Raw genomic sequence first — 26,470 nt, 5'->3', positions numbered from 1 at the left:
ATATGTCAAAAACTGGAAATACAGTCGTCAAGCTCCCGTGCAATCGCTACACTCCTCGTTTTCAGTCCAGACTTTAATAGATTGCTGTTCATAACAAAACGCTTTTGTTTTCAAATTGTATCTCGACTCGCAGTATCACTGCCACAGTTGACGCCACTCGCACAGTTTTTTTTAAATTGGTGATCTACCGGCCACCACATTTTCGGAGTTTTCGGGCTCCACCAATGGGCTAACAGTGTCTGAGAAGTTGTCATGCGCTATGATTCACCGTAAAGAACAATCGTATGCCAGGGTCATGATGAGATACTAGATTAGCATTCATGAGGTGCTTTGCATTGACTATTTATGGTTAAAAATGGGCGTGTTCAGGGCGGGGTACAATGCTGATTCACGTACGCACACTTGTGGGTAATCTGTGATTTATAAAGGGAACATTGCGTACAGGTGTGCGTACGCACGGTTTTATAAATCTGAATTTTTGTGTGCGTACGCCATTTTAGGCTTTTGGGCGTACGTACACTTTTAGTAAGAATCCTACGCACAGTTTTATAAATGAGACCCCAGATCTTTTCTGCTTGAAAATGAATATGAAAACATTATTTTGCTGACAATATTGCCTGACAATAAAGAAAAGCACGAAATTCTTCCACATGTCATTCCTCGCCTCCACTCTTAAGGCCTAAAGGGTGCAAGAGCAGCAACAAGCATATCATGATGGACTGACAACTGGTCCGAAACCGTTGTCATCTTACAACGGATTTACGTCGCACAAGTAACAATGCTGTTTGGAAACGTGCAATCGTACAGTGCATGTCGTTTTTTCACAAGATCCCCTCTGCTCCCTATGGATCCTTCGTCTATTCAGACCCTTCCGCCATGCAGATGAGTCCAGTGGAGACGCTAGAGAGAGTCTGGACGGCCTGGACCAAAGACACAGGGTCCAGACCCTGTCCTGGGTGACCCATGCACTCTTCCAGCACGCAAACACTCGCACGCATTCACGCTCACTTCCACACACACTGTCGCTCACTCCCACACCCTCGCACACGCTCACACAGGTCCCCCCGTGACCCCCCCCACAGGACCTGCGGGACACCAGTGACCCGCGTGCATCGTTCAGGCTTATGTCATAATCTCGACTTCAGCCCGTCTCTAGTCTGCGAGGAGGTATCAGCGTGGCACAAGTCTAATTTAGGAAGCCTCCTGACATATCAAAGTAAGCCCTGTTGGATTTTAATATTAATTGTGTCATTTGTATTCAGAGAGGAGCCTGTGCACTTTGAAAGTAAGCCAAGTATGAACCCTGAGCTGTGCCAGAAAACAGAGAAGGGATTTACACCATCTCTAGACCATCGAAGGGCTGAAAAGAAAGGTTTTGCTCCCTCCCTCCCCTCCTCCTCCCCATCCTTCTCCTCCAGACTCCATTATCCTCCCCCTCTCCCCCCCCTTCCTCCTCCTGACTCCTTCATCGTCATCTCCCTCTCCCTCCTCCTGACCATCGGCCTCCTTTTCCTCCTCCTCATCCCTTCATCCTCGTCCTCCTCTTCCGCCTCCCCTTCACCCCGCCCCCCCCTTTGCCCCCGTCAGTTAACGGTAGCAGCTACTAGGGGCATCAGAGTCTTGTATCGTCCTTTCAAATGTCATGGAGCTCGTTATGATAATGGGAAGACAGGGCGCACTGAATCATGGTGCCTGGAACAACAACAGGAGAGAGAGAGAGAGAGAGAGAGAGAGAGAGAGAGAGAGAGAGAGAGAGAGAAAGAGAGAGAGAGAGAGAGAGACCACACTCCAAGGAAGCCCGCTGCATCCCTCAAACCCTGTTGTCTCCCACCGTCCTCGAGGGTTCTGGAGCTCCGGTTCTCCGAGAGCTGCGGGAAAGTTCTAGCGCTGCCGTGCCTGACCCCTCCCTCCCACAGCGAGCGACAGCTGTTCTTCATCCCTCACACCTCCAAGGTCCTCCAACCCTCCCTCCCCTCTCCCCCTTTCTCCCGTAACAAGCCGGGGCAAGGGCATATCTCCACACCCCTGCTGGAAAATATATCTTCTGCTGAGCTCCAGGGAGAGGGCTAGTATGGTGGCAGTCTGGTGGCAGTCAGGAGCTATGCATGCTAACGTCATCATGATGGAGACCATCCAGCGATAGCTGTCATCTGGTACATTCGGCAACTCGCTCTGCAAGACCCAGACCCACTCCCAGACCCAGACCCAGACCCAGTCCCAGACCTTAGTCACAAAACCAGAACCCAAAATAAAACCGCACCCCGATCCAGCACGAGCCCACAGGGAGGACGTTGGTGCCATCCTTAATGGCTGCTGATGAGGTAACGGCCTCGATCTCAGCTCAGTGAGGCAGCTAACGGCTTCAACACCAGACATGTACACGTCCAGCAGACTTTAGAAGACCCACAGATCTTTAAAAAGACAGAGACTGGAGACGATACCCAGGGGAAAGAGGAGAGGGCCCCCCCAAATCATCGGACCAAATGTTGGTGCGAGTGTGCTTTTGTGTGGGTGTATGTAGATGCAGATGAGGGTCACTGCATGTGGCACCAGGGGCCTGACTCCACGGCAGAATCCCATACACAACGACGTCAGGTATTCTGAGAGGCCGGCTTAGGTCCGGGGTTTTAAACCAGGGAGCGCTGCTAAGATGAAGCACCACTGTGTTCGCAACAGTTGGTTTAGACGTCATAATCCACCACGGCGCTGAGCTCTCGACCCTCCGCTGAGAGCCAGAGAAAGATTCATCTGGGTTCATCTTGGGGTCGGCCGGTAACTATGGGATGATGAAGTTGACTTTTCGAGAGAACACAAAGAGCAGCATCATGATCGTTAGTCAGAGAGCCTCCTTCAATCATGTGACCTGAGGAGGGAACCTTCGGGGTGAGGAATGTGGGGTGGAACGTGGGTGCGGAACGCTGACGTAAACATTTCTGAGCTGCATGCCTACTGAGAGCACGCTCATCCACGCTCACACGTACATGCACCGACACGCAAACTTTCACCCACTGAAACCCCCTCATGCACACACCCTCAGACACACACGCACACACACACACACGTACGCACACAAAACATGCCCTGTGGCTATACAGCAGCTCTCAGAGCTAATATTACATCAGCCGCGGCTGAATCACCCCAGGGAGAGGGGGAAAAGAAGGGAGAGAGGGAGAAAGGAAGGGGGGGGGGAGGGAGACTGTGAAGGGGAAAAATGGGAAGATGAGGAAGAGAGGAGGATGAGAAGGAGATGTTACCCTCCATGCCTTCCCACCTCACCCCGTTCACCCACCCCTCAAACCACACCAGCAAGCCAGCTAGGATTTTAGTGGAGATGGATTACTACAGGAGGAGATGGACATTAATCCTGCACTCATACCCACACACACACATATACCCATATGCATCTATAAAGGCACGCAATCTTGTAGCTCTTTTTCTCTTGTGCACACAGGCATGATCGCTACCAATCACGATATTAGACACGCACACAACACAACACTAACAAAAATCACAAACACACACTTACAAACACATAATTCATATCAACAACACAGCTGACTGTTATGCATGCTTGTTTGAAGGCCTGTGCGGTGTCCCTTTAAGGTTTCCAGCCACGTCACGCCACCGCCCTTCTCCTCCCCTCAACTCTGACCCCCATAGACCTCACTCCCACCAGCAGCACGCTGAGGTTATCTCCACCAGCAGCACGCTGAGGTTATCTCCACCGGCAGCACGCTGAGGTTATCTCCACCAGAAGCACGCTGAGGTTATCTCCACCGGCAGCACGCTGAGGTTATCTCCACCGACAGCATGCTGAGGTTATCTCCACCGGCAGCACGCTGAGGTTATCTCCACCGGCAGCACGCTGAGGTTATCTCCACTGGCAGCACGCTGGGGTTATCTCCACTGACAGCACGCTGAGGTTATCTCCACCAACAACACACAGGGGTTATCTCCACCGGCAGCACGCTGAGGTTATCTCCACCGGCAGCACGCTGAGGTTATCTCCACCGGTAGCACGCTGGGGTTATCTCCACCGACAGCACGCTGAGGTTATCTCCACCGGTAGCACGCTGAGGTTATCTCCACCGGCAGTACGCTGAGGTTATCTCCACCAGTAGCACGCTGAGGTTATCTCCACCGGTAGCATGCTAAGGTTATCTCCACCAGCAGCACGCTGCGCTGAGGTTATCTCCACTGGCAGCACGCCGAAGTTATCTCCACCAGCAGCCCACTGATGTTATCAGTGAGTCCAATGCAACTGGATGAAGACCTTCAGAAGCATCCAAACACAAACGTGCTAGGAACAACCAGGGAATGGGTCAAGCTCAGTGGTTAGAGCGTTGGACTTTAAGTTCAAATCCTGCTCTGTGCGCCGCTTAACGGGTCTGCTAAATACATGCATTTTATTAACAGCCTGGCCAATCACTCCTCTCAGCCTTTGTTACAGAGCGACATCACACAACCAGGAATAGATGCCCCCACCTGGCTCAGGTCCAACAACTTTATGAGTGAAGCTTTCTGGATGAGCAGTGAGGTGGGGGGTTCACACCGCTGCAGGACGTCTCTCTGCTGTGACAGGAGCCCCACAGCGGCAGGGGGTCTTAGCGGGCGCCATCTCTCTACACAGTATGTTCTGTTTTTCTACCTGTCCCTCTCGCTCACAATCTGACTCTCTGGCACGACATCCCCCTCTCTCTACCTCGGCCTCCCCATCTATCTCTCTATACTGTACCTTCCACACATCTATTTCTCTCCCCCACCCCCCCTCCCAACTCCATCCCTCTCTCTCTATCATTCTCTGCGTCTTCAGAGTGCTGGCCTGAAATCCACCTTACCCTGCACCCTGATGGGCTGTGGAGTGGCAAGGGCACTGACCTGCCACTTCTGAGAAATTATTTGGGTGTTTGTGAGTGTGTACTGTACATGGGTTGTGTGTGTATGTGAGAGAGTGCGTGTCTTTCTGCGTGTGTTAGAGTGTGTGTTTGTGTGTAGGAGAGAGTGTGCGTGTATGTCTTTGTGTGTGTGTGTGTGTGTGTGAGAGAGAGAATATGTGGCAACATGGCAACAACTATTTAAAGTATTATTTTACTATTTACTATTTAAAGAAGGTTAGTTTACTCACACCAGGTGGTACTATTCTGTAGCTAGCTACTGTTAGCTTGTGTACTCAACACACAATTCACACCAGGTAGTGTAGCTTAGCGTGCTGCTCAGATAGAACTGCCAGCTCAACTAAGAAACATGTAATGAGCTGTGGCCTTTGGAGACACCAGAGAAATGTTAGAGTCGGCACCTCACACACACAAACATGCACACTCTCACAAACACACGCACTGTCACGCAACACACGCTCACACACAATCTCTCTCATGCAACACACACACACACACACTCTTACAAACACACACCCTCAAACACAATACACACCCATTCTCCTGCACACAAACACTCTCTCACACACACACACCAGCTTGTGAGCACCTCCCAGCGCCCGGCCTTCAGCTGGGTTAGATAAAGGAGAGTTAGATAACACAGTGGTGGGAAAGAGAAGAAGAAGACAAGAAGTAGACAAGAAGAAGAGAAGGAGCAGAGACGGAGAGAATGCCTCACGGCTCACTTCACCACACATTAGCAACAAACGCACAACAACACAAACATACAACTACACCCATACTTTTCACGAGAACTGATATTGGATTTCCTTCTCTCTCTGTCTTCCTGTTGTGGATACTAAGAGCACCAGATCAGCCCTGGCCCAGAGACTTCCTGTAAAACACACTGATATTAAACAGCTGGACTCGATCTGTGTTGGTTTGTTTGCCTCTTTTAGTCTCCCCAGGATTCAGGAGTTTTTAGAAGACAAACTAAGTCAATAACATAATTTCCCCTAAAGCGTTTTGCTTTCATTTGACTTAGTCAAAGAAACAAACACTGAACTCACTCCATAACACACACACACACACACACAGCTCTCAGTGTGCAGTAGAGGCCGCCTGCTCCCGCCTTCCGCCAGAAAAAAATCATGGACGCGACTATTTACACACGCACTTACTCACACACACAGAATGTAATAAAGCATACCTACTCTCTAATCCTTAATACCAGCAGAGAATAAAGCATGTTTGCATGACAACATGTAAGATTGCTTTTTGGGTGCTGTCATGCAACCATCAATGTGTGTGTGTGTGTGTGGAGGTGTGTGTATAGTGATGTGCCCCAGGCAGTGACAGCAGTATTCCAGAGAGGAGCAGAGGGGAACTGATGTCACTAACAACACCAAGGGGAAAGGGAGGGAGGAAGGTGCCAGGGAGTAGGAAGGGTGCATTTGTACGTGTGCAAGCATGTCTGTATGCAGTCGTGCAAACATGCACGTGTGCTGCACGTGTGTGTACAAGTGTGCGAGTGTACATGAGTGTGTGGGCGAGTGTGTGAGAGCGTGTGTGCGTGAAAGAGAGTGTGTGTGTGTGTGTGTGTGTGCGTGTGTTCAGCACGGCACCTTTCTGCAGGCTCATGTCTACCATGCGTGGCTCGGCCAGCTCCAGAAAGAAGTTCTTGTTTTTCTCGTACTCCTCGTCGTCTATGATCTTCACGTGAACCACTTTGCTGTGAGAGGAAACAGGAAGCAGAGGGGAGAGGAAGGAAGGAGACAGAGGAGGACAGAGAGGGGAAGGAGAAGAAGAGAGGGTTCATTAGAGACGGGAGAAGGCAGGCAGCGCTTAGAGGGATTAACACCCAGCGTGGAGGAAAGGTGAGCAGGTGAAAGGTCAGAAACATTCTGACAGAGGTCATCCCGCACATCTCAAGGACAGCTCCCCCACTGGCTCCCCGAATCCCCGTCAGACGCTCCGATGAGCTAACTCGCTGGCATCGCTGTTGTCATGACAACCATATCCATCATTTGACACTGCTGGTGTGAAGGGAAATAACTGTCCTCCCGGCAACCCGCCCCAGCAACAGAGGACAGAAGAGAAGCCACCTGACTGTACACTGTTGAGCATGCGAGGAGTCAGGAGGGTCCCTTCCTCAAAGACAGGGGGGTTAGAGAGAGAGATTGGTGTTTTCCTGCATGGGAATAAGGAAGCTGCTCTCTCTTGGTTTATCTCTCTGGTGGACGAGGGCTGCTCATAGGCTCTCTGTGACGTCATAAAGCCCTCTTTGTGATGTCACAAAGCCCTCTTTGGGACGTCATAAAGCCCTGTTTGTGACATCACAAAGCCCTCTGTGTGACACCATAAAGCCCCCTCTGTGACATCACAAAGTCCTCTCTGTGACATCATCACACACGAACAGCTCAAAACAGCCCTCCGCTTGCTGAAGGCAGTGATTGATGTTTTTAAAGAGGTATTGACCACAATGGATTGTTAAGCAGTCAACAAAGTCCTCTGAACCTGAGTCTCACCCTGGCTGACTCCCCAGGGGGGCGTCAACCACGGGTGTCAGGATTAACACCTGCCATGACCCCCCTCTGACCCCCCCCCCCACCACCACCACAGTGAGAGACACTACTTTCTACATGCTCTGTTTTTATGTCACTCAAAAGTTTGCTTTAGATATGGGGGGTCTGCTTTAAAGATGGACGGGTATGGAAAAGATCATTCAGCTACAGTCAGGGTAGCTGGAGAATAGAGAGAAAATATGGGATGAGAGAATGAGGAGAGAGAGACTGAGAGAGAGGGACCTGTAGTAGCAGACTTGTAGTAACATACCTGCAGTAACAGAGTAACAGACCTATGGTAGTAGAACTGTAGTAACAGACCTGTAGTAACAGACCTGTAGTAACAGAAATGTACAGTGAAGATGTGAACTCAAATTATCCCTCCTTATCTTCTGGCACCTCCCACACAATAATACTGTGGATTCTAGCCTCAATGCCAACAGCCATCTGTTCCAGCCCTCCTCCACACACACACACACACACACACACATACACACACACACTCCACCTGAACTGGTGTTTGGTAGCTTCTTCCTTGTCCTGGTGTTGAGGCCGGTGTTTAAGTTTCTGTCCTGCTGTTATGACTGGTGCTCAGTAGCTTCAGAGTGAGGTCTGGCAGGCGGTAAATAGCTCTATGAATTATTGATTGTTCTCATCTTTGAATGCAGATTCTGCTTAATGTTTATTCTCAAGGTTGTAGAACACATACACACACACAAATCCAGGGACAGAGGGAGAGAGGAGAGGGGTGGAAGGAGGAGGGAGGGAGGGAGGAAGGGGGAGAACAAGAGGGAGAGAGAAAGAGAGAGATCTGTTGTTCTGCTGTGTGTCGTGTGCTAACAGGATTTAGGCAAGAGAGACTCTCCCAATGGCCAGCAGGGCAGGACACAGACGGACCAGAAAAGGATTTACTGGAGCATTACACTCAAATAGGGATCCATTTTTAATACCTCCAGAGATGTTTGGATTAATGTTTGCGTGTGTGTGTGTGCTCCTGCGCTTGGCCTGACATGAGACTCACGCCACCTGCACCATACGGCTACCCAACCCTACCTCACCCCCACCTCCCCCACACCCACCTCACACCCCCACCCCATGCCACCCCCACCATACTAGAGTCTTCCCCCAAATAAGAGGCATCACATTTCCACTGTGGTGAGAGCCCGGCTTCTGCTGCTGAGTGAAACACTCAAAAAGAGTCCAAAGAGCGCTGCATGCTTCCCGGTTAGGGAAGAGCGCTGCATGCTTCCCGGTTAGGGAAGAGCCCTGCATGCTTCCCGGTTAGGGAAGAGCGCTGCATGCTTCCAGGTTAGGGAAGAGCGCTGCATGCTTCCCGGTTAGGGAAGAGCGCTGCATGCTTCCAGGTTAGGGAAGAGCGCTGCATGCTTCCAGGTTAGGGAAGAGCGCTGCATGCTTCCAGGTTAGGGAAGAGCGCTGCATGCTTCCAGGTTAGGGAAGAGCGCTGCATGCTTCCAGGTTAGGGTCAGTGTCTCACTGGGTCTCCAGCATCTGCATTCAAAGATGAGAACAATCAATAATTCATAGAGCTATTTACCGCCTGCCAGACCTCACTCTGAAGCTACTGAGCACCAGTCATAACAGCAGGACAGAAACTTAAACACCAGCCTCAACACCAGGACAAGGAAGAAGCTACCAAACACCAGTTCAGGTGGAGTGTGTGTGTGTATGTGTGTGTGTGTGTGTGTGTGTGGAGGAGGGCTGGAACAGATGGCTGTTGGCATTGAGGCTAGAATCCACAGCATTATTGTGTGGGAGGTGCCAGAAGATAAGGAGGGATAATTTGAGTTCAAATCTTCACTGTACATCACTGTTACTACAGGTCAGTTACTACAGGTCTGAGACTACGGGTCTGTTACTATAGGTCTGCTACCATAGGTCTGTTACTCTGTTACTGCAGGTATGCTACTACAAGTCTGTCCCTCTCTCAGTCTCTCTCTCCTCTTCATTCTCTCATCCTATATTTTCTCTCTATTCTCCAGCTACACTGACTGTAGCTGAATGATCTTTTCCATTCCCGTCCATCTTTAAAGCAGACCCCCCATATCTAAAGGAGACTTTTGAGTGACATAAAAGCAAGAGCATGTAGAATGTACCAGATTTACATCTGGAATCACAAACACATTTGTCAAAGTTAAAGGATGGTCTGTACATTACTTTATATATAAAATGTTCACGCTAAGATTAGACCACATGGCCACTTTACCTTCAGTGGCTATTTCATTGTACCTCTGAAAAAAGTCTTACCTCCACCTCTAACTGCTTCCTGCCTGAGTTCCTCCCTCCCTCCACCCCCCACCCTCCCTCCCTCCGTCCCTCCACCCCCCCCCCCCCCCCCCCCCCACTCTCCTCACAGGCTTGTCAAGTGCTCCTTCACAGCAGGCTACATTTAAACCCTGTTGCTGGGAGGGAGGAGAGCGAGGACGGCAGAGGATGTGAAGGAGCTCTTGGGCTCTCCCACTCCAGTTCGCCCTGCTGGAGGTGGAGCAACTGTGCTCCTCAGGGGTGCTCTGGTCCTTCTCTGCCCACGAACACTCCACCAGGCCTTACACTCCAACACGAGGAAACAGGAAGTGGTGTCAAATTGATGTGGCTACAGGCCTTGCACTTCAACATGAGGAAACAGGATGTGATTTCAAAGGGATGTGGCTACAGGCCTTGTACTTCAACATGAGGAAACAGGAAGTGATGTCAAGGTGATGTGGCTACAGGCCTTACACTTCAACATGTGGAAACAGGAAGTGATGTCAAAGTGATGTGGCTACAGGCCTTACACTTCAACATGTGGAAACAGGAAGGGATGTGGCTACAGGCCTTGCACGTCAACATGAGGAAACAGGAAGTGATGTCAAATCACCATATCTGGACCATATCTGCCTGGTCCCATCTCCATGGCGATACCTCCGTCCAACAATCCCAGTCAAACAAAATAAAGACAGAAAAAAACAAAGAAAAAACAACAACCTCAAAGCCTCATGGGAAATCAGCGCCTTAATTAAGCAGGCCTGGTGGCTGTCGCCAGGCGCGGGATTACAGGGCGCTCTCATTACCGCCCTGATTATTGCTTTTCCTCACCAATCACAGAAGCAGCCAGTAAACACATTTGTCAATGATTTCCTGCCAATCTGATGACAAGCCTACATCACATTTTTTACTACTCACCCCGCATTCATCCTCACTCTGTCTGTTTCTCCCTGTCAGTATTTTCTCTTTTCTTCCCCTTTCCTTCTCTCTCACTCCTCCCCGCCCTTCTCTCCCCCCTGTCTGTATTCCCAATTTTTCCATCTACTCATCGTTTTCTCTTGTTCTTTCTTTCTGTCTCTCTCCTACCCCTCTTCTCTCTCTCTCTGTCTCTCTGTCTCTCTGTCTCTGTCTCTCTCTCTCTCTCTCTCTCTCTCTCTCTCTCTCTCTCTCTCCCTCTCTCTCTCTCTCTCTCTCTCGTGTGAGTATATGTAGGGATGTGTGTGTGTGGGTGTGTATATGTGTGTATTTCTGTGTGTTCTTGTGTGTGTGTTTGCAGATGTGTGTTTGTAAGAGTGTATGTGTGTATTTACATGTGTGTATGTGTGTGTTGTAGTAACTGTAACCAGACCAGACTCGGGATCCAAGTGCCGAGGGTTTATTAAAGAACAGGGTAGTCCAGAGAGGTCAGAGGTCAATACACCGGCAGACAGGGCAACAGAGGTCATCCAAAAACGTGGTCGGAAGACAGGCAAATGGTCGAGTCACAGAAACTGACAAAACTAAATAGAACAAGTTTCAGACAGACTTTTTAAGAAAAGAGTAAGACTTCGCAAAGAAACTAGGAAACACTGGGGTTTAAACAGCAAACTAAAAGGGGTCAAACAAGCAACAGGTCCATACTCAGGGGAAGCAGAGCGCTGCCTCCTTGCAGGTTGCTCCCAGTACATAGGAGTGACAGTAACTATACAGCAACCTGGTTCAACACAGACTTTAAATCTGGTTTTGGAATTGAATGTCTAATATGAAATTAGTTTGCTACATTTGGCCCAATCATTTTTTTTTATAAATAAATACAATCAACCGTAGATTAGGGGAGTGGCAACATGGTGAGAAGGCCCTGCCAGCTGCCGTCTCTGCGGGCGAGGCAGTCTCAAAGCCCGGCCAGGAGGAGGGGAGAGAGAGGGCTGGCACAGCTGGGCCAGATGCCTCCAGAATAATACATGGGTACAGGAGCCCCAGTTTAGCCAAGAACTCTCTAATCAGATAGAGACCCTGGAGATGCTGGAGTAGCACCAACCTGGGCCTGCGTACACACACATGCAAACAAACACACCCTTCCACACATGTACACACTCTTACGCCCTGTAGGGCCTTGGAGCTGTTGTGTTTGCCCCTCCCTCTCGTTCTCCTCCCTATCGTTCTCCGCAGGTGTCTGTCCGCGATTGGCTGGGATCGTGGTGCTCGATCCGGGTTCCGCCCCAATCAAGTTCCCGTTCGTCTGCCCCGCTGCCTTTGGTCCTCAGATCCCCAGCCAGCCATCCCTGTTCTGTGTACATGATCAAACTCTCGCATTCAGAAGAAGTTTACAAGCTTTGTCCGCTTCGACCTTGTGAAGTCTGAATCGTCTGTGTGTTTATGGTTTCTTTTTGTTTGTTTGGTCGCTCACAGGAGAGAGTGGACAGGGAAGCCGCCCGTGGGTATACACTACCGTCACGCAGCTTGCTCCTTCTGACCACACTGGGCAAGGAACGGTGCCGCCCCATGCTATGTCTGATAGAGAGGCATTATTTGGGTTTGGCAGGTTATTTCGCACTTTTAATGTTTTCTTTTCTTTGGCACCGTTTATGGTCAAGCAAAGGGGGGCTTTGTTCTCCTGTGACGCCTTCTTTGTATGTAAATAAACACATGGTTATATCGACACTCGTTTCAACACTGTTTCGTGTTGGTTCGTTGTTAGACCCTCATTTGCCCCGAGACATGGGGTATAACCCTTCCGTCGTAATAGTTAAGGGAGGGTGGTAACACATTGGGGGCTCGTCCGGGATCCATTGGACTACCCCTTCTGCCCACCGTAGTACCGGTCTGTCTGGTCGTCAGCCAGTTGCTTCAGTGTCGACAGCGACAGGGTTGTGTGTCTTCGTCTTTTGTGTTTGGGTCATGGCTCCAAGAATCGTACAACAGTTTTTGGACGCACCGTCCAGCGAACCGCTGGAACAATGCCGCAAAAGGCTGACCTGTGTGCATCGATTGACCATTATGGTCTGCCCATAGCCAAGAGCCGAGTCAAGGTTGTGCTCAAGCGGGGTGTTTGTGTTGCGCTTGCAGAAAAGAAGGTGCTGCCTTCCCCCGAAACGACCCCCAGTCCCTGTCGACAGCGGGCTCAGGAGAGGGCTCCCGTTTTAAAGTCCGCAGGGCCCGTCTCCAGATGGAGAAGCTCGACAAAGAGCACGCTGGGAAGGCAGAATACGAGTACAAGTTGGAGGTGAAGAAGCTTGAGCTTGAGGGTGAGTTCAGACTGCGGCAACTGGAGTCAAAGGAGAAGATAGCTCTGGCTCGGGTGCGATCGCCTCTATTGTCCATGTCCGATCCTGGGCAGCCTCGTGCTCCGCCTGCCCAGTTTCACATTACCCGGAACACTGCCCTAGTGCCGCCATTTTGAGAGTCGCCGGTTGACTCATACTATAGTGTGTTTGAGCGCGTTGCAGCCTCACTGAACTGGCCCAGAGAGATGTGGCCCCTGCTGCCAGGCTGCCAGGTAAAGCCCAGGCGGTGGTTCCGGCTTTGCCTCTTGAGGAAAGCGTGAAATAAGACCGTGTGAAGGCTGCTGTTCAACGGGTGTATGAGTTGGTGACCGAGCCCTATCGCCAGAAATGTTGTCACCACAAGAAAGGTCCAAACAAGACGTTTGTGGAATTCGCACGAGAGAAGGAAACCTTTTTTGACAGATGGTGCATGGCCACTGGTTGTGGTTCTTTTGCTTCTCTCCGTGACTCCGTTTTAGTCGAAGAGTTTAAGAACAGCCTGCCTGACCGGCTAGTGGGCTATATAACGGAGCAAAAGGCTGCATCCTTGTGCCAGGCTGCAGTTCTGGCTGATGAGTTTGTTCTGACCCACAAGACCGTGTTTACTCGCCCTCCTACAGAGCCGGCCACCCGGAGCACAGCACCCTCGCGTAGCCCCCAGTTTAAGCGTGGTTTCGCAGCCCTCCCTCCTCGCACAGGCAAAGAGCGGGAGTGCTATAATTGCCATCGAACGGGCCATGTTTTTTAGCCGACTGTATGAAGCTACAGCGGAGACCAGTCGCCCCCTCGTCCCGGCCAGCTCCCTAAGCCTGTGGGCTTGCTTAAGCCTCTGTTTCCGGTCTCTTCCCTGTCCCCTATGAGTGCTTTCGAACCCTTCATTTTTACTGGCTCTGTCTCTCTGTCCGAAGATGACGAGCAAGGTTTTTCCTGTTCGGATTGTGAGAGACACGGGAGCAGCGCAGTCTGTTATCGTCTCTGATGTGCTGCCCTGGTCTGTTGAGTCCTCATGTCACTACAGCGTCCTGCTTCAGGGTATTGAGATGGCTTACGTGCTGGTACCTTTACACTACGACGTGCACTTGAAGACCAAACTCGTTAGTGGACGGTTCAGGGTTGCGGTACAACCATCTCTCCCTGTAACTGGGATTTCACTGAACATGGGGGCGGGGAACGAAATTGCATTGGGGTCGACATTGCAGGGGGTCGAGTGCTGCCAGTGCTAGAAGTGTTTGATGTACCACAAGTGCCTGAGGGGAGCTCCCTTGGCTCTGTGTTTCCGGCCTGCGTGGTTACGCGTTCCCAGTCCCCCAGGCTGGGTGGTTGCATGGTTGGTTTGGACGACACATTGCTGGGCCCCGTGTTCCGTGTCGATAGTTTAGCTGCCCCTGTGGTACTGAACACTGCACAAGGACCACCGGAACCAAAGAGTGTGGTGTTTCCTGTGTCCAGGGAGAACTTTCTGCGTGCGCAACACGAATACCAACTTTGGCTAGCTGTTCTTCTTCAGCGGTAGACCGGGTAGAAGCCAATGGGCAGCTTGCTGCGTATTTCTTGGAGGATGGGGTCTTATTGCGCAAGTGGACCTTCCATAAAGGGTCGGACGAAAGTTGGAGCTCGCTGTTCCAGATAGTAGTGCCGCTCACTTTCCGATCAGATGTGTGTAGCCTTGCTCATAACCTGCCCTGGTCATGGCATTTGGTTGTTACAAAAACGTTCCTTCGGGTTCTACAGCATTTCTTTTGGCCGGGTTTGAGGAAAGACGTGGCAGGGCACTGCCAAACATGCCGTACCTGCCAAATAACCAGAGGACCAAATCAGGTTGTTCCGCTTCGCTCTGCCCTATCCCGGTGATGGGAGAGCCGTTCGAGTGCATCATAACTTTGTTGACTGCGTTGGCCCGCTGCCAACTCTTACACACACACACGTACACACTTACCCTCATGTAAATACACACGTATATGGGATCTAATCAGTGTCAGCGGTTCACATGCAAAGCGCACAGCAGCGCCTGCACACGCCTGAACGCACGTGAGAACTCCGACACAGACTTGCAGTGGACACACGTCACGTCGGCGTCACGCACATGTATGTTACTGACATGTGAACACGTATGTTACTGACGTGTGAACAACGGGTACGTGACGCGTCCACTCCAACTGACATACGTCTCAAATACGCGAGGCCTGCGCCTACCGTGAACATTACGCCTAACTTTTTTAATAGGTATCGAGGCGTGCACGTAGGCAGGTGCTGCACATTCTGACACTATTGCACAGCGCAACGCAGCAACCTGATTCACCTGCCCGCCTAGACGCGTGAGCTATTAAGGCATGGCTTCGACCGCTGTTACAAAATGAATGTTTTTGTATGACATAGGCTATTGACCCCAAGGCAAGTTAATTTTCGGACAATGAGTCGGGGAAAAATGGCTCTGCGCGTCTAGCGACGAGGATGATAATCACTGAACATGTATTCAAAGCACACATGTCACGTGTCTGTACGCACGCATGCCTGTTTAGACGCACACCAAAGGTTCTATCAAACTGTGAGGTGTAGATTCTTTCTGCGCTTTCCACAACTCGCCAGAGTAGCCCACGCGTAATTCACCCATATCGGGTGCGCGGTCAACGCACTGTGTGCAGCCACGCTGACACTAATTACACCCCATACACGCACACGCACACACCCTTCCATACACACACAGAACCCCCTGCAGACACACAAACCCTCACGCACACAAATACAGCCCTACATATACTCACACACAAGCACACATACTTACACACTTCAACTACGGTACAATTACACACACACACACACGTCAGCAGAGACAGAGCTTGTTCATAGAGGCTAACAGGGCTGTAAGTACACAGACAAACCAGGAGAAACAGGGTGACACACCGTCAGAACTACCGAGATCACAACACGGAGCTAGATTATTTATACCATCCCTGGGAGGAATTTGGGGTAGTGGGGGGGGCGGGGGTAGAGAAGTCTGACAAGGAGTCAGGTTCTGTAGATTCCAAGGGAGGACTGTAAAGAGGATCAGGCCATACACGCACACACACACACACACACACAAATGCTGACACACACATTCGGACACACACACGCAAAAACACACCCTGCAACATGCTCATTTGCCCCCACACACACACACCACTTTGGCAGCTATAACAGCGAACATGCCACTTGTAAGACCTCTACCCAGAATTCCACACGGCCCCACATGGCCTCGTCCAGTGGCCCTCTTAGGTTTAAGGAGTCACTTAAAGAACATTAAGGAATGTTCCGTTTGTAAATGATAGCTCCCCGAGCCCCCTCTGCCCCACCCCTCTCCGCTGCCCACCCTGAGCTCTGCTGCTTACGTATCCAACGCGCCCAAACGGCTCCCATTTGCTGCTCTCGCTCGAACTTGTTGTCATGGATACAAATCCCCCTCCACCCTGCTCCTCTCTGACGGCGACACATAGCACACGCCGGTACAGACACATCTCAGAAGGGCCCCAAACTTCCACCCAGCAGGGGCGGACCTATGTGTGTTCCCCCAGGGTGGCAGGGGGTAGTTAAAAGGTGGCATGGAGGCTGGGCCGTGTAGACTTCAACAGTTGATGCAAACGAGCGGCCGTGCCCTAGCCCATTTTTTCCGTGTTGATTTGAGGTGAGGGCGGGAGGAAAGACTCCAGGTTGTTGATCTTGAGGATACAGTGGCTTGCTGATTTGGATGCAGCTGTCGACCGGACCGACTTTCGCAGCGGAAAGCCCGCCCTGTTTCGCACGCTTGGGAATGGGAAACATTTTGCGATGTTTATTTACACTGAGATTACGGTGACAGCGGAGGGGGTGCAGATTGCGCGCTCGGAAAATGTCGACCCAAAGTTGAGGCTTTTGAGAGAACATTCGGGCCTCAAGCCCCACAAGCCACCCACCTCTCCGCCCATGATGGGGAAATTGGAGTGGCTAGTATTTTTTACTGACAAACATACACACAACATGCAGATGTGCTGGGGATACGGGTAGAGGGGTTGTGGCCGAGGTGAGGGATGGAAGGAGCCGAGAGGATATCAACAATAAAATAAGCTCAGTCCATATTTTCCCAGACGAGAGAGGCAGAGAGAAGGGGAGGATGGTTCTGGGGCGGTCTGGCCCCAGGCCAGAGGTCCTGAGCCACAGGCCCTTGACGCGACCAAACCGAGAAGACGACGTGAGCGATGTGAGGAGACAGAGAAAGGTGGAAGGGGTGGGGGGGGGGGGGGTCTATTTTAGGCGCGGGTGGCACCTCAGCAGCTTATGCCAGACTCCTACCAGAAGACAAACACCTTCAGGTGTGAAGGACTTGGGAGAGCTGCCCTCATTCAGCCAACTGGCACCACACACTCCTGTCACTCTCCTTTCTGCTCTCCTCCTCTTCTCTCTCCATCCAGTCCCCTAACCTTCTCTTCCCTCTCCTCTCCCCCTCTCTTATCCTCTCTTCCCCTGCCCTGTGGTGAGACCGAGCAACACTCTTTCGTTATTTCCGAAAGAGAGAGACACAGAGAAAAATAGGAGGAATAGGCTGTAGAGAGAGAACAACCTCATGCCTCAGTGAGTCTCTAATCAAGCAATAGAAAGCCCATTTATGAGCCTGTGTATGTATGAGCATGGGGCAAATGTTCTAGACTGTTCTAAAGTGTCTCTGTGTGCTGTAATATTGGGAATACAGTATGGGTGGGGGTGGGGTGGGGGGGGTAACAGGGGGCGGGGTGAAGGGTGGAGGAAAGGTGACGGGTGGGTTGAACAGTGGAGGAATGGGTGGGTGAAGGGTGGAGCTGGGGTGAAGGGAAGGTGAGGGTGGAGGGCTGATGGGGGGTGAATAGTGGAGGGTTGGGGAGGTGGAGGGTGAGGGGGGTGGACGGCAGGGTAAGTGGGAGGGGGGAGGCTGTTTGCTGCAGAGCCACAGAGGGATCCCTGACTAAGGAGTGCCATATAGAAGACGCCCACATCTATAAATAGGGGACATGAATTTTCTCTGGCAGGGGGGAGGGAACATGCAGCCTCTACAGTACACTCTGACAGAGGCTGTGTGTGTGTGTGTGTGTGTCTGTGTGTGTGTGAGACTGTGTGTGTGTGAGGCTGTGTGGGTGTATGAGTGTCAGGGTGTGTGTGTGAGAGAGAGATCCTCTAGTACCACTTGCAAACCTTGGATCACCCCACTAATTACACACACACACAGACACACACAAACACACAGAACTTCCAAAACGCACCCATCCTCGGATGCACATCCCAGCTCTTACATTATAATGTAATTATGGATATGAGATATTATTCTGTGACAGCCAAGCACTCCCTGTAGATACATACCCTCCCTCCCTCCTCCCCCATCTCTCTTCCCCTCCCCTCCTCCCCCACACACTACCCTCCCTCCTCCTTACCATCCTCCCTCCTCCCTCTCTCCTCCCTCATCCCCCATCTCTCTTCCCCTCCCCTCCTCCCCCACACACTACCCTCCCTCCTCCTTACCATCCTCCCTCCTCCCTCTCTCCTCCCTCATCCCCCATCTCTCTTCCCCTCCCCTCCTCCCCCACACACTACCCTCCCTCCTCCTTACCATCCTCCCTCCTCCCTCTCTCCTCCCTCCTCCCCCATCTCTCTTCCCCTCCCCTCTTCCCCCACACACTACCCTCCCTCCTCCTTACCATCCTCCGTCCTCCCTCTCTCCTCCCTCATCTCTCTTCCCCTCCCCTCCTCCCCCACACACTACCCTCCCTCCTCCTTACCATCCTCCCTCCTCCCTCTCTCCTCCCTCCTCCCCCATCTCTCTTCCCCTCCCCTCCTCCCCCACACACTACCCTCCCTCCTCCTTACCATCCTCCCTACTCCCTCTCTCCTCCCCCCCCTCTTCTCTGCCTACACAACCCCCCCTCCCTCCTCCCCCCTCTCCAGGTTGGATCAGATTAGAGCAGGTGCGCACCCTAACCCTGTGGTGTAATCTCTGATCCCGCCCACACCAACGGCCGACCCCCAAACAGGCTTACTGCTTTCTGTCACAATGCCTCTCCACATCTCCCAGCACATCTCCAACACCAGTTACACATCCTGTTCTACAGAGTTATACATCCTGCCCTAGAGTATAGTACAGTAGAGATCCGTACTAATCTCTCCTGCTGCATTGTAGAGTGCAGTAAAGTAGAGCAGAGTTATGTAACTGTACAGTATAGCACAGTCTTTATTTGTATAGTAGACTACTGAAAAATACAGTGGTCGTCTATCTAGCTGTACACTACAGTAGTTATCTGTACTGCAGAGTACAGTATAAAAAACAGTGGAGATATATGATCAGCTGAACAGTAATGTAGCCAATTGGAGGAAGGACAGGGGAGAAGAGGGGAGGGGACAGGTGATGAGAAGGGGAGGGGAGGGGGGAGAAGACAGGCGGAGAGGAGGGGACAAGAGATCGATGCTGTCCTGCATCTCTCTCCTCGTTCATCATGACATCAGCAGAGAGCCCCGGGAGGGCGCGGGCTGCAGCCGTACATGCCTGTTCCACTTAGATGTCTCCTGGATCGGTCTCTCGCCCCCTCTCCCCAGTCATGACTCCATCTGGGCCCCAGACCCCTCCCTCCCTCCCTCCCTCCCTCCCTGTCTCCCTGTCTCCCTGTCTCCCTGTCTCCCTCCCTCCCTATCCCCTCCCCCTTCTGTACCTTTCTCACACGCCCCTCTCCCTCTCTTTCACTTGTTCTCTCTCTCTCCCTCCCTCCCTTTCTCTCTGTCCAATCCCTCCTCTTTCTCTCTTCACTCCCTCTCCCTCCGTCCAATCCCTCCTTCTGTGTCTCTCTCTCTCTCTCTCTCTCTCTCTCTCTCTCTCTCTCTCTCTCTCTCTCTCTCTCTCTCTCTCTCTCTCTCTCTCTCTCTCTCTCTCTCTCTCTCTCTCTCTCTCTCTCTCTCTCTCTCTCTCTCTCTCTCTCTCTCTCTCTCTCTCTCTCTCTCTCTCTCTCTCTCTCTCTCTCTCTGCCTCAGCTCATCCCTCACCTTTTTTGTTCTCTTCCTGTGTTCTTCCCCCTTCCAGCGTGACCATGTAATCCAGCTGGAACAAAAAGAGGCTCTCCTCTTATCTTCCCTACTCCTCCTCTCCAGCCCCGGGCCCTCTCCTCCTCTCTCCCTCGGTCATCTCCTCCCCTCCTCTCCAGCCCTGGCTGGTCTCTGCATCTCCCCTCCTCCCCCTGTTCCTACTGTGCTAGGAGACAGTGTGTTAGCACCCAGAGGCAGACTGGCCTGTCTTAACAAGGTGTGGCAGAGGCAATCATGGCCCCCCCCCCCCCCCCCCCCCACCACCCTCTCTCTCCCGCCACCCACAAAGCCAGCATCTCTCGCTGTCTCCCTCTATTTTCTCTCCATTCTCTCCCTGTCTCTTATTTCCCCTCTCCCTCTCCCTCTCCCTCTCCCTCTCCCTCTCCCTCTCCCTCTCCCTCTCCCTCTCCCTCCCCCTCCCCCTCTCCCTCCCCCTCTCTCTCCCCCTCTCTCTCCCTCTCTCTCTCTCTCTCTCCAGGCAACCATGGCTGCTCACAGCCTCCTTAGTGAGCGATCACCCTTTCCTTCAGTCCCTCCTCCTCCTCCTGCCTTCAATGACGTCTGTATTTTTAGCCCTGCTCCACAGCGTGTTGGGTTCCTGACCTGGTTCCCAGCACCACCCTCCTGTCAGGGCTGTCAGGTGTGACTCCAGACAGGGCATGTCTGGAAATAACACCTGTTCCTGCCCCGCAGGTGTGCTGGCGTACACAGAGGAGGCAGGGAGGGAGGGAGAGGTGACCGGAAGGAAGGAAGTGAGGCAGGTAGGAAAAATACGTTTATGTGATGCTGTGTGATGCTGTGTGAGGCTGTGTGAGGCTGTATGAGGCTGTGTGAGGCTGTGGGAGGCTGTGGGAGGCTGTGTGATGCTGAGTGAGGCTGTGTGATGCTGTATGAGGCTGTGTGAGGCTGTGTGATGCTGTATGAGGCTGTGTGAGGCTGTGTGATGCTGTATGAGGTTGTGTGAGGCTGTGTGATGCTGTATGAGGCTGTGTGAGGCTGTGTGATGCTGTATGAGGCTGTGTGAGAGGCCCATCCTCTCTGCCAGCCAGACGAGCCTCCCTCTCATCCCAGAAGGAGGGGAGGGGACAGTCTGGAAGGGGACCAGGGACCAAAATAAAACCTGGATTTGGTCTCATTTTTGTCTGCCAGGTCACCTGTTACTGTCTCGCAGGTCCGCCCTCTGACCTTCCTCCCTCTTTCTGTCCCTCCCAGCCTCCCTCGTTCCCAGCCTCCCTCGCTCCCAGCCTCCCTCCCTCCCAGCCTCCCTCCCTCCCAGCCTCCCTCCTCCCAGCCTCCCTCCTCCCCCCGTTTCCTTTCCCTGAGGGCAGCTGTCCACACGTCCACACCTCCTCCTCCACTAACACACCTCACACTCTGCTGTATCAGTCTGGCAGGGCCTCTGGGGGGTCTATAGCTCTCCACCCTCCTGGTTTCACCTCTCTCTCGCTCCTCCTCGCTCACATCCCCTTCCCCTCTCTCTCTCGCTCCCTGAGTCTTTCTATCATCCTATCGTTCCTCTCCTCTCCCCTACTCTCCTGTCGTGTCGTCACCTCACCATGTGACTCAGCGAGGAATGCAGCGTCATGTGACACCGGGAGGGTGGCGTGGACCAGGATGACAGAGGAGGCCGGTGATGTCACTCTGGCTCGCAGCTCCACTGAGAACCCGACCAAGAGTGAGGAACCGTTCTACATGTCTACTAAAGGAACAGTACTAGGTGTTCACTATTGGAACAATTCTACATGTGTATTTGTGGAATAGCACGTGGCAGATGTTTTCAAAGGATTGGTGGAACCATTCTACATGTGGAACGGTTCCCACCTCTTGGTGGGGTTCTGGAGCTCCAGGAACAGAGGAGGATGGAGGTTTGGGGATGCACCTCTTCACAGAGTCTGTGCAGTCATGTGAAAGGTGTGCGACTGCATGTGTCTGGTTACGTAATTGAGAGTGTGTGTGTGTGTGTGTGTGTGTGTGAGAGGGGGGGTATGTATGTGCGTGTTTGTGTGTTTGGGGTGGGCGTAAGTGCTGTCCCTGTGTGTGTTTGTTTGTAGGTGTGTGTGTGTGAGTGTCCGTGGGGGGGGGGGGGGGGTGTACAGTTTGTGTATGTACGTGTGTGTCTGTGTGTGTGCCTGTGTGTGAGGGCGGTGTTTATGTATGTGCGTGTATGCGTACATTTGTGTATGCGTGTGTACGAGTGTGTGTGAGCGTGCTCACGGAGGGTGCAGCAACACAGTAACAGAAGGCTGATTAGCATAATGTAGAGAGATGCCGTGTACTTCATCAGAGTTCCCATCCCATCGGATGGGGCACACCCTCTTCTCCCTTTCACCCCAGGTCTCATCTCTCCTTCCTTCCTTCCCTCCTCCAACCCCCCCCCCCCCACACACACACCCTGTCATCCCTCCCTCCCTCTCTGACCCCCCCCCCACATCCGTGACTCTTTTTCCTGGTCTAATCTGGCGTCTTCCTCCATGGCTACTCGTGCCTTGTGGTCGTGATTCTTCTGGCACGTTCCCTCCCCCCCTGACTCAACACTTTCTGCTCTCAGTATTGCTCCGACTCACAGACAAACACAACAGAAGAAAGTCACGCACAAGGTTGAGCGTCGGCCAATCACATCATCGTCCGTTCAAACTACAACTATGGTCCCCTCTCACAGCAGGCCTCCTGTGTGCTGGGGAACATACTATACTTGTGTGTGTGTGTGGTGGTGACTATACATTGTGTGTGGTAAGCATGCTTACTGTGTGGCTGCGTTCACACACACACAAGCACATCACCGTGCAGCAGCTTGTAAGGTCAGTGTGGCTTGGCTGCCTGGAGCAGTATGAAATAATGTGTCACCGATCTGTCATTCTGCAAACAGAAGTCCGTGAACAACCCTCAGATACACACACACACACACACACACTGGCCCTCATCTTTCCCATAGCCACCACCAGGCTCCTGGGGACCCCTCACCCCTGCCTGCCCAGCGATGGCACTGCAGATCTACCCTTCGAACACACACACACACACAGTGTATATGTACACTCACACATACACACACACACACACACACGTATACGCACAAACACACACGTGCACTTATACGCACGCACACACATATTCGCACACATACACACAAACAAATCTACACCTACACCCAGTGTCAGTGTGAAGTGATGCCTCCTAAACACAGCTGTGTGCTTCGGAGGACGGGGGCATGGAAGAGTTAACTGTGGCAGCAGGGTCGAACGCCCAGTAACAAGCCTGCTCATCTCACAGGAACATCCACAACACTGCCCACATCAACACATCCACGTCTACTGTGCACATGTAGATGTGAATACAATGTGCGTGTGTAGATGTGTGTGTAGTTGTGTGCGTGCGTGCGTGTGTGTGTGTCAGCTTTCAGACAGGCCTGGGGCCGAGCACTGAGGTTGGAGTGAGGTGATGCACGTTCCCTGTGGTGCTGACACATTTCTGTCTAGGAGCTGGGCCTTCCCTCCACAAACACACACACACCGCACACACCATTCATGCATACACATCTACACACTCTGTCTACACCCCCCCACACACACACACCGACACACACATTCCCCTCATCTGGTAGTGAGAAGGAGACAACCACATCATCTGGTGTGTCCGTGTTTGTTAGAACTCACATCTTCAAAGGGTTTCCAGAGTGAGGCAGCCAGGTTCCAGACCTTCTAGCATATCTGTTAGTGTGTGTCCATGTGTGTGTGTGTCCATGTGTGTGTGTCCGTGTGTGTGTGTCCATGTGTGTGTGTGTGTCCGTGTGTGTGTGTCCATGTGTGTGTGTGTCCATGTGTGTGTGTCCATATGTGTGTGTGTCCATGTGTGTGTGTGTGTGTGTCCATGTGTGTGTATGTGTGTGTGTGTGTCCATGTGTGTGTGTGTCCATGTGTGTGTGTCCATGTGTGTGTGTCCGTGTGTGTGTGTCCATGTGTGTGTGTGTGTCCGTGTGTGTGTGTCCATGTGTGTGTGTGTGTCCGTGTGTGTGTGTCCATGTGTGTGTGTGTCCATGTGTGTGTGTCCGTGTGTGTGTGTCCATGTGTGTGTGTGTGTCCGTGTGTGTGTGTCCATGTGTGTGTGTGTCCATGTGTGTGTGTCCATATGTGTGTGTGTCCATGTGTGTGTGTGTGTGTGTCCATGTGTGTGTATGTGTGTGTGTGTGTCCATGTGTGTGTGTGTCCATGTGTGTGTGTCCATGTGTGTGTGTGTGTGTCCATGTGTGTGTGTGTGTCCATGTGTGTGTGTCCATGTGTGTGTGTCCGTGTGTGTGTGTGTCCATGGTTGTGTTTGTGTCTCTGACTGAGCAGGAGCCTGCAGTGTAGGCCAAGGAACATGGAGCTGGGCACGCACAAATCTACACATCTACACACTGGAACAGACACCTCTTCACACACACTAGAACACACACATCTGTTCTAGAACACACACATCCAAGAACACACACAATTGCACACACTAAAACAGACACATCCACACCCCTGTCTACGCACGCTAAAACAAACACGTCTACACACACACTAGAACACACACACAGACAGTCCAGCAGTCACACCTGTCTCTAGACACATGTTCTCTGATGAATCTCCACTGGTGGAATTCAGCCCACAGAGCACTTGTCAACATCAAACACTATGCTGTCTCCTAGCTACAATGCACTGTGCTGTTTCCAAGCTACAGTCCTCTGTGCTGTCTCCTAGCTACAGTCCTCTGTGCTGTCACATTGTACACATTGCTACCCTTGCACACACAGTGAACACACTTGCTGAAGCTGATGTGCGAGTGTCTCCCTTCTGTGTCTGCCTGGGTGCAGCCCTCCAGACTCCAGAGAACACAGCCATCCAGACTCCAGGGAGAACACAGCCCTCCAGACTACAGGGAGAACACAGCCCTCCAGACTCCAGGGAGAACACAGCCCTCCAGACTCCAGAGAACACAGCCCTCCAGACTCCAGAGAACACAGCCCTCCAGACTCCAGGGAGAACACAGCCCTCCAGACTCCAGAGAACACAGCCCTCCAGACTCCAGGGAGAACACAGCCCTCCAGACTCCAGAGAACACAGCCCTCCAGACTCCAGATAACACAGCCCTCCAGACTCCAGAGAACACAGCCTTCCAGACTCCAGATAACACAGCCTTGCAGACTCAAGGGAGAACACAGCCCTCCAGACTCAAGGGAGAACACAGCCCTCCAGATTCCAGGGAAAACACAGCCCTCCTCAGCACCACACCATCTCTTAGAACGCAGACATGGAAACACTCTTTACCCCCCTCTGTAGAATGATAAGAGAGGGTCTCCCTCTCTCTCTCCCTCATTTTCTCTCTCTGTATCCCTCCATCTATCTCCCTTCCTCTCTCTCCCCCCTTCTTTTTCTGTCTCCCTCCCTGTCTCTGTCTCCCTCCCTGTCTCTGTCTCCCTCCCTGTCTCTGTCTCCCTCCCTTTCTCTGTCTCTCTGTCTCCCTCCCTTTCTCTGTCTCTCTGTCTCTCTGTCTCTCTGTCTGTCTGTCTCTCTCTCTCTCTCTCTCTCTCTCTCTCTCTCTCTCTCTCTCTCTCTCTCTCTCTCTCTCTCTCTCTCTCTCTCTCTCTCTCTCTCTCTCTCTCTCTCTCTCTCTCTCTCTCTCTCTCTCTCTCTCTCTCTCTCTCTCTCTCTCTCTCTCTGTACCCCACCCTCCCCTCTCTCTGCTGCAGGAATCCCTGTGGCTGTGGTGTATCCTAGGAGCGGGGGGGAGGGGGAGGGAGCTGGAGAGGGAGGCAGGGATGGAGACAGGTAATGATGGGGGGAGAGATAGAGGACTGAGCTGGGAGAGAGGGATGTGGTGAGGTAAGGAGAGAGAGAGAGAGAGACGGAGAAAGATGACGAGGAGAGAGGGATGGAGAAACGGAGGGGGGCTGGAGCATGATGTGGAGTCAATAATGAGGCAGGGAGAGGGGGGAGGGGAGGGAGAGAAGGAGGAAGAGAGGGACGACGATAAGGAGAGAGGGGGAGAGAGAGTAAAGAGAGAAAGCAAGAGCTGATGGAGATGGAGGGAGAGAGGGAGGAAAGGAGAGAGGGGCGAGAGGGAGGGGAAGACAAAGAGGGAGATCAGGAGAAGATGTGTGGGAGCGTGAGAGAGGGGAAGAGAGAGAGAGAGGCATGGGAAGAGGGAGAGGGAGGGAGGGGGGAGGGAGGGAAGGGGCAGAGAGAGAGAGAGAGAGACGTAGAGAAGACAGACAGAAAGCAGGAGGAGCAGAGTGAGGTTAAAGGAAATGCAGTCGATTTTTTTCTCGACTTCCTTTTATTCCTCCCCAGTGTCATCCTGATTATATAACTGCCACGTGCACACAGCAAACCCTGCAGTACACACTGTGAATGTGAGGGTGTGTGCGTGTCTCACACACGCATGCCTGCACTTGACGGGCACCCCACCACCACTACCACCACACGCACACACACACACACACAACATGCACAGACAGCCG

At 52.2% G+C, this 26,470-nt stretch overlaps 1 protein-coding gene across 4 annotated transcripts in view; it reads right to left on the bottom strand.

The window, feature by feature from the left end:
• Positions 1–26,470, bottom strand: part of slc8a3 (solute carrier family 8 member 3) — a 61,063-nt gene that overhangs the window by 12,520 nt on the left and 22,073 nt on the right. For all 4 annotated transcript variants that reach the window (XM_084684649.1, XM_084684651.1, XM_084684652.1 and 1 more), the window contains exon 3: positions 6,500–6,606. In XM_084684649.1, the coding sequence (XP_084540775.1) occupies positions 6,500–6,606 (107 nt within the window). The remainder of the gene's footprint in view (positions 1–6,499; positions 6,607–26,470) is intronic.

Source organism: Hypomesus nipponensis, chromosome 3 (assembly GCF_054491055.1).
Source record: "Hypomesus nipponensis isolate SF chromosome 3, ASM5449105v1, whole genome shotgun sequence".
In the NCBI taxonomy this organism is placed as follows: domain Eukaryota; kingdom Metazoa; phylum Chordata; class Actinopteri; order Osmeriformes; family Osmeridae; genus Hypomesus; species Hypomesus nipponensis.
The sequence above is the reverse complement of the archived record's forward strand: the minus strand, read 5'-3'. Positions and strand labels throughout refer to the sequence as shown.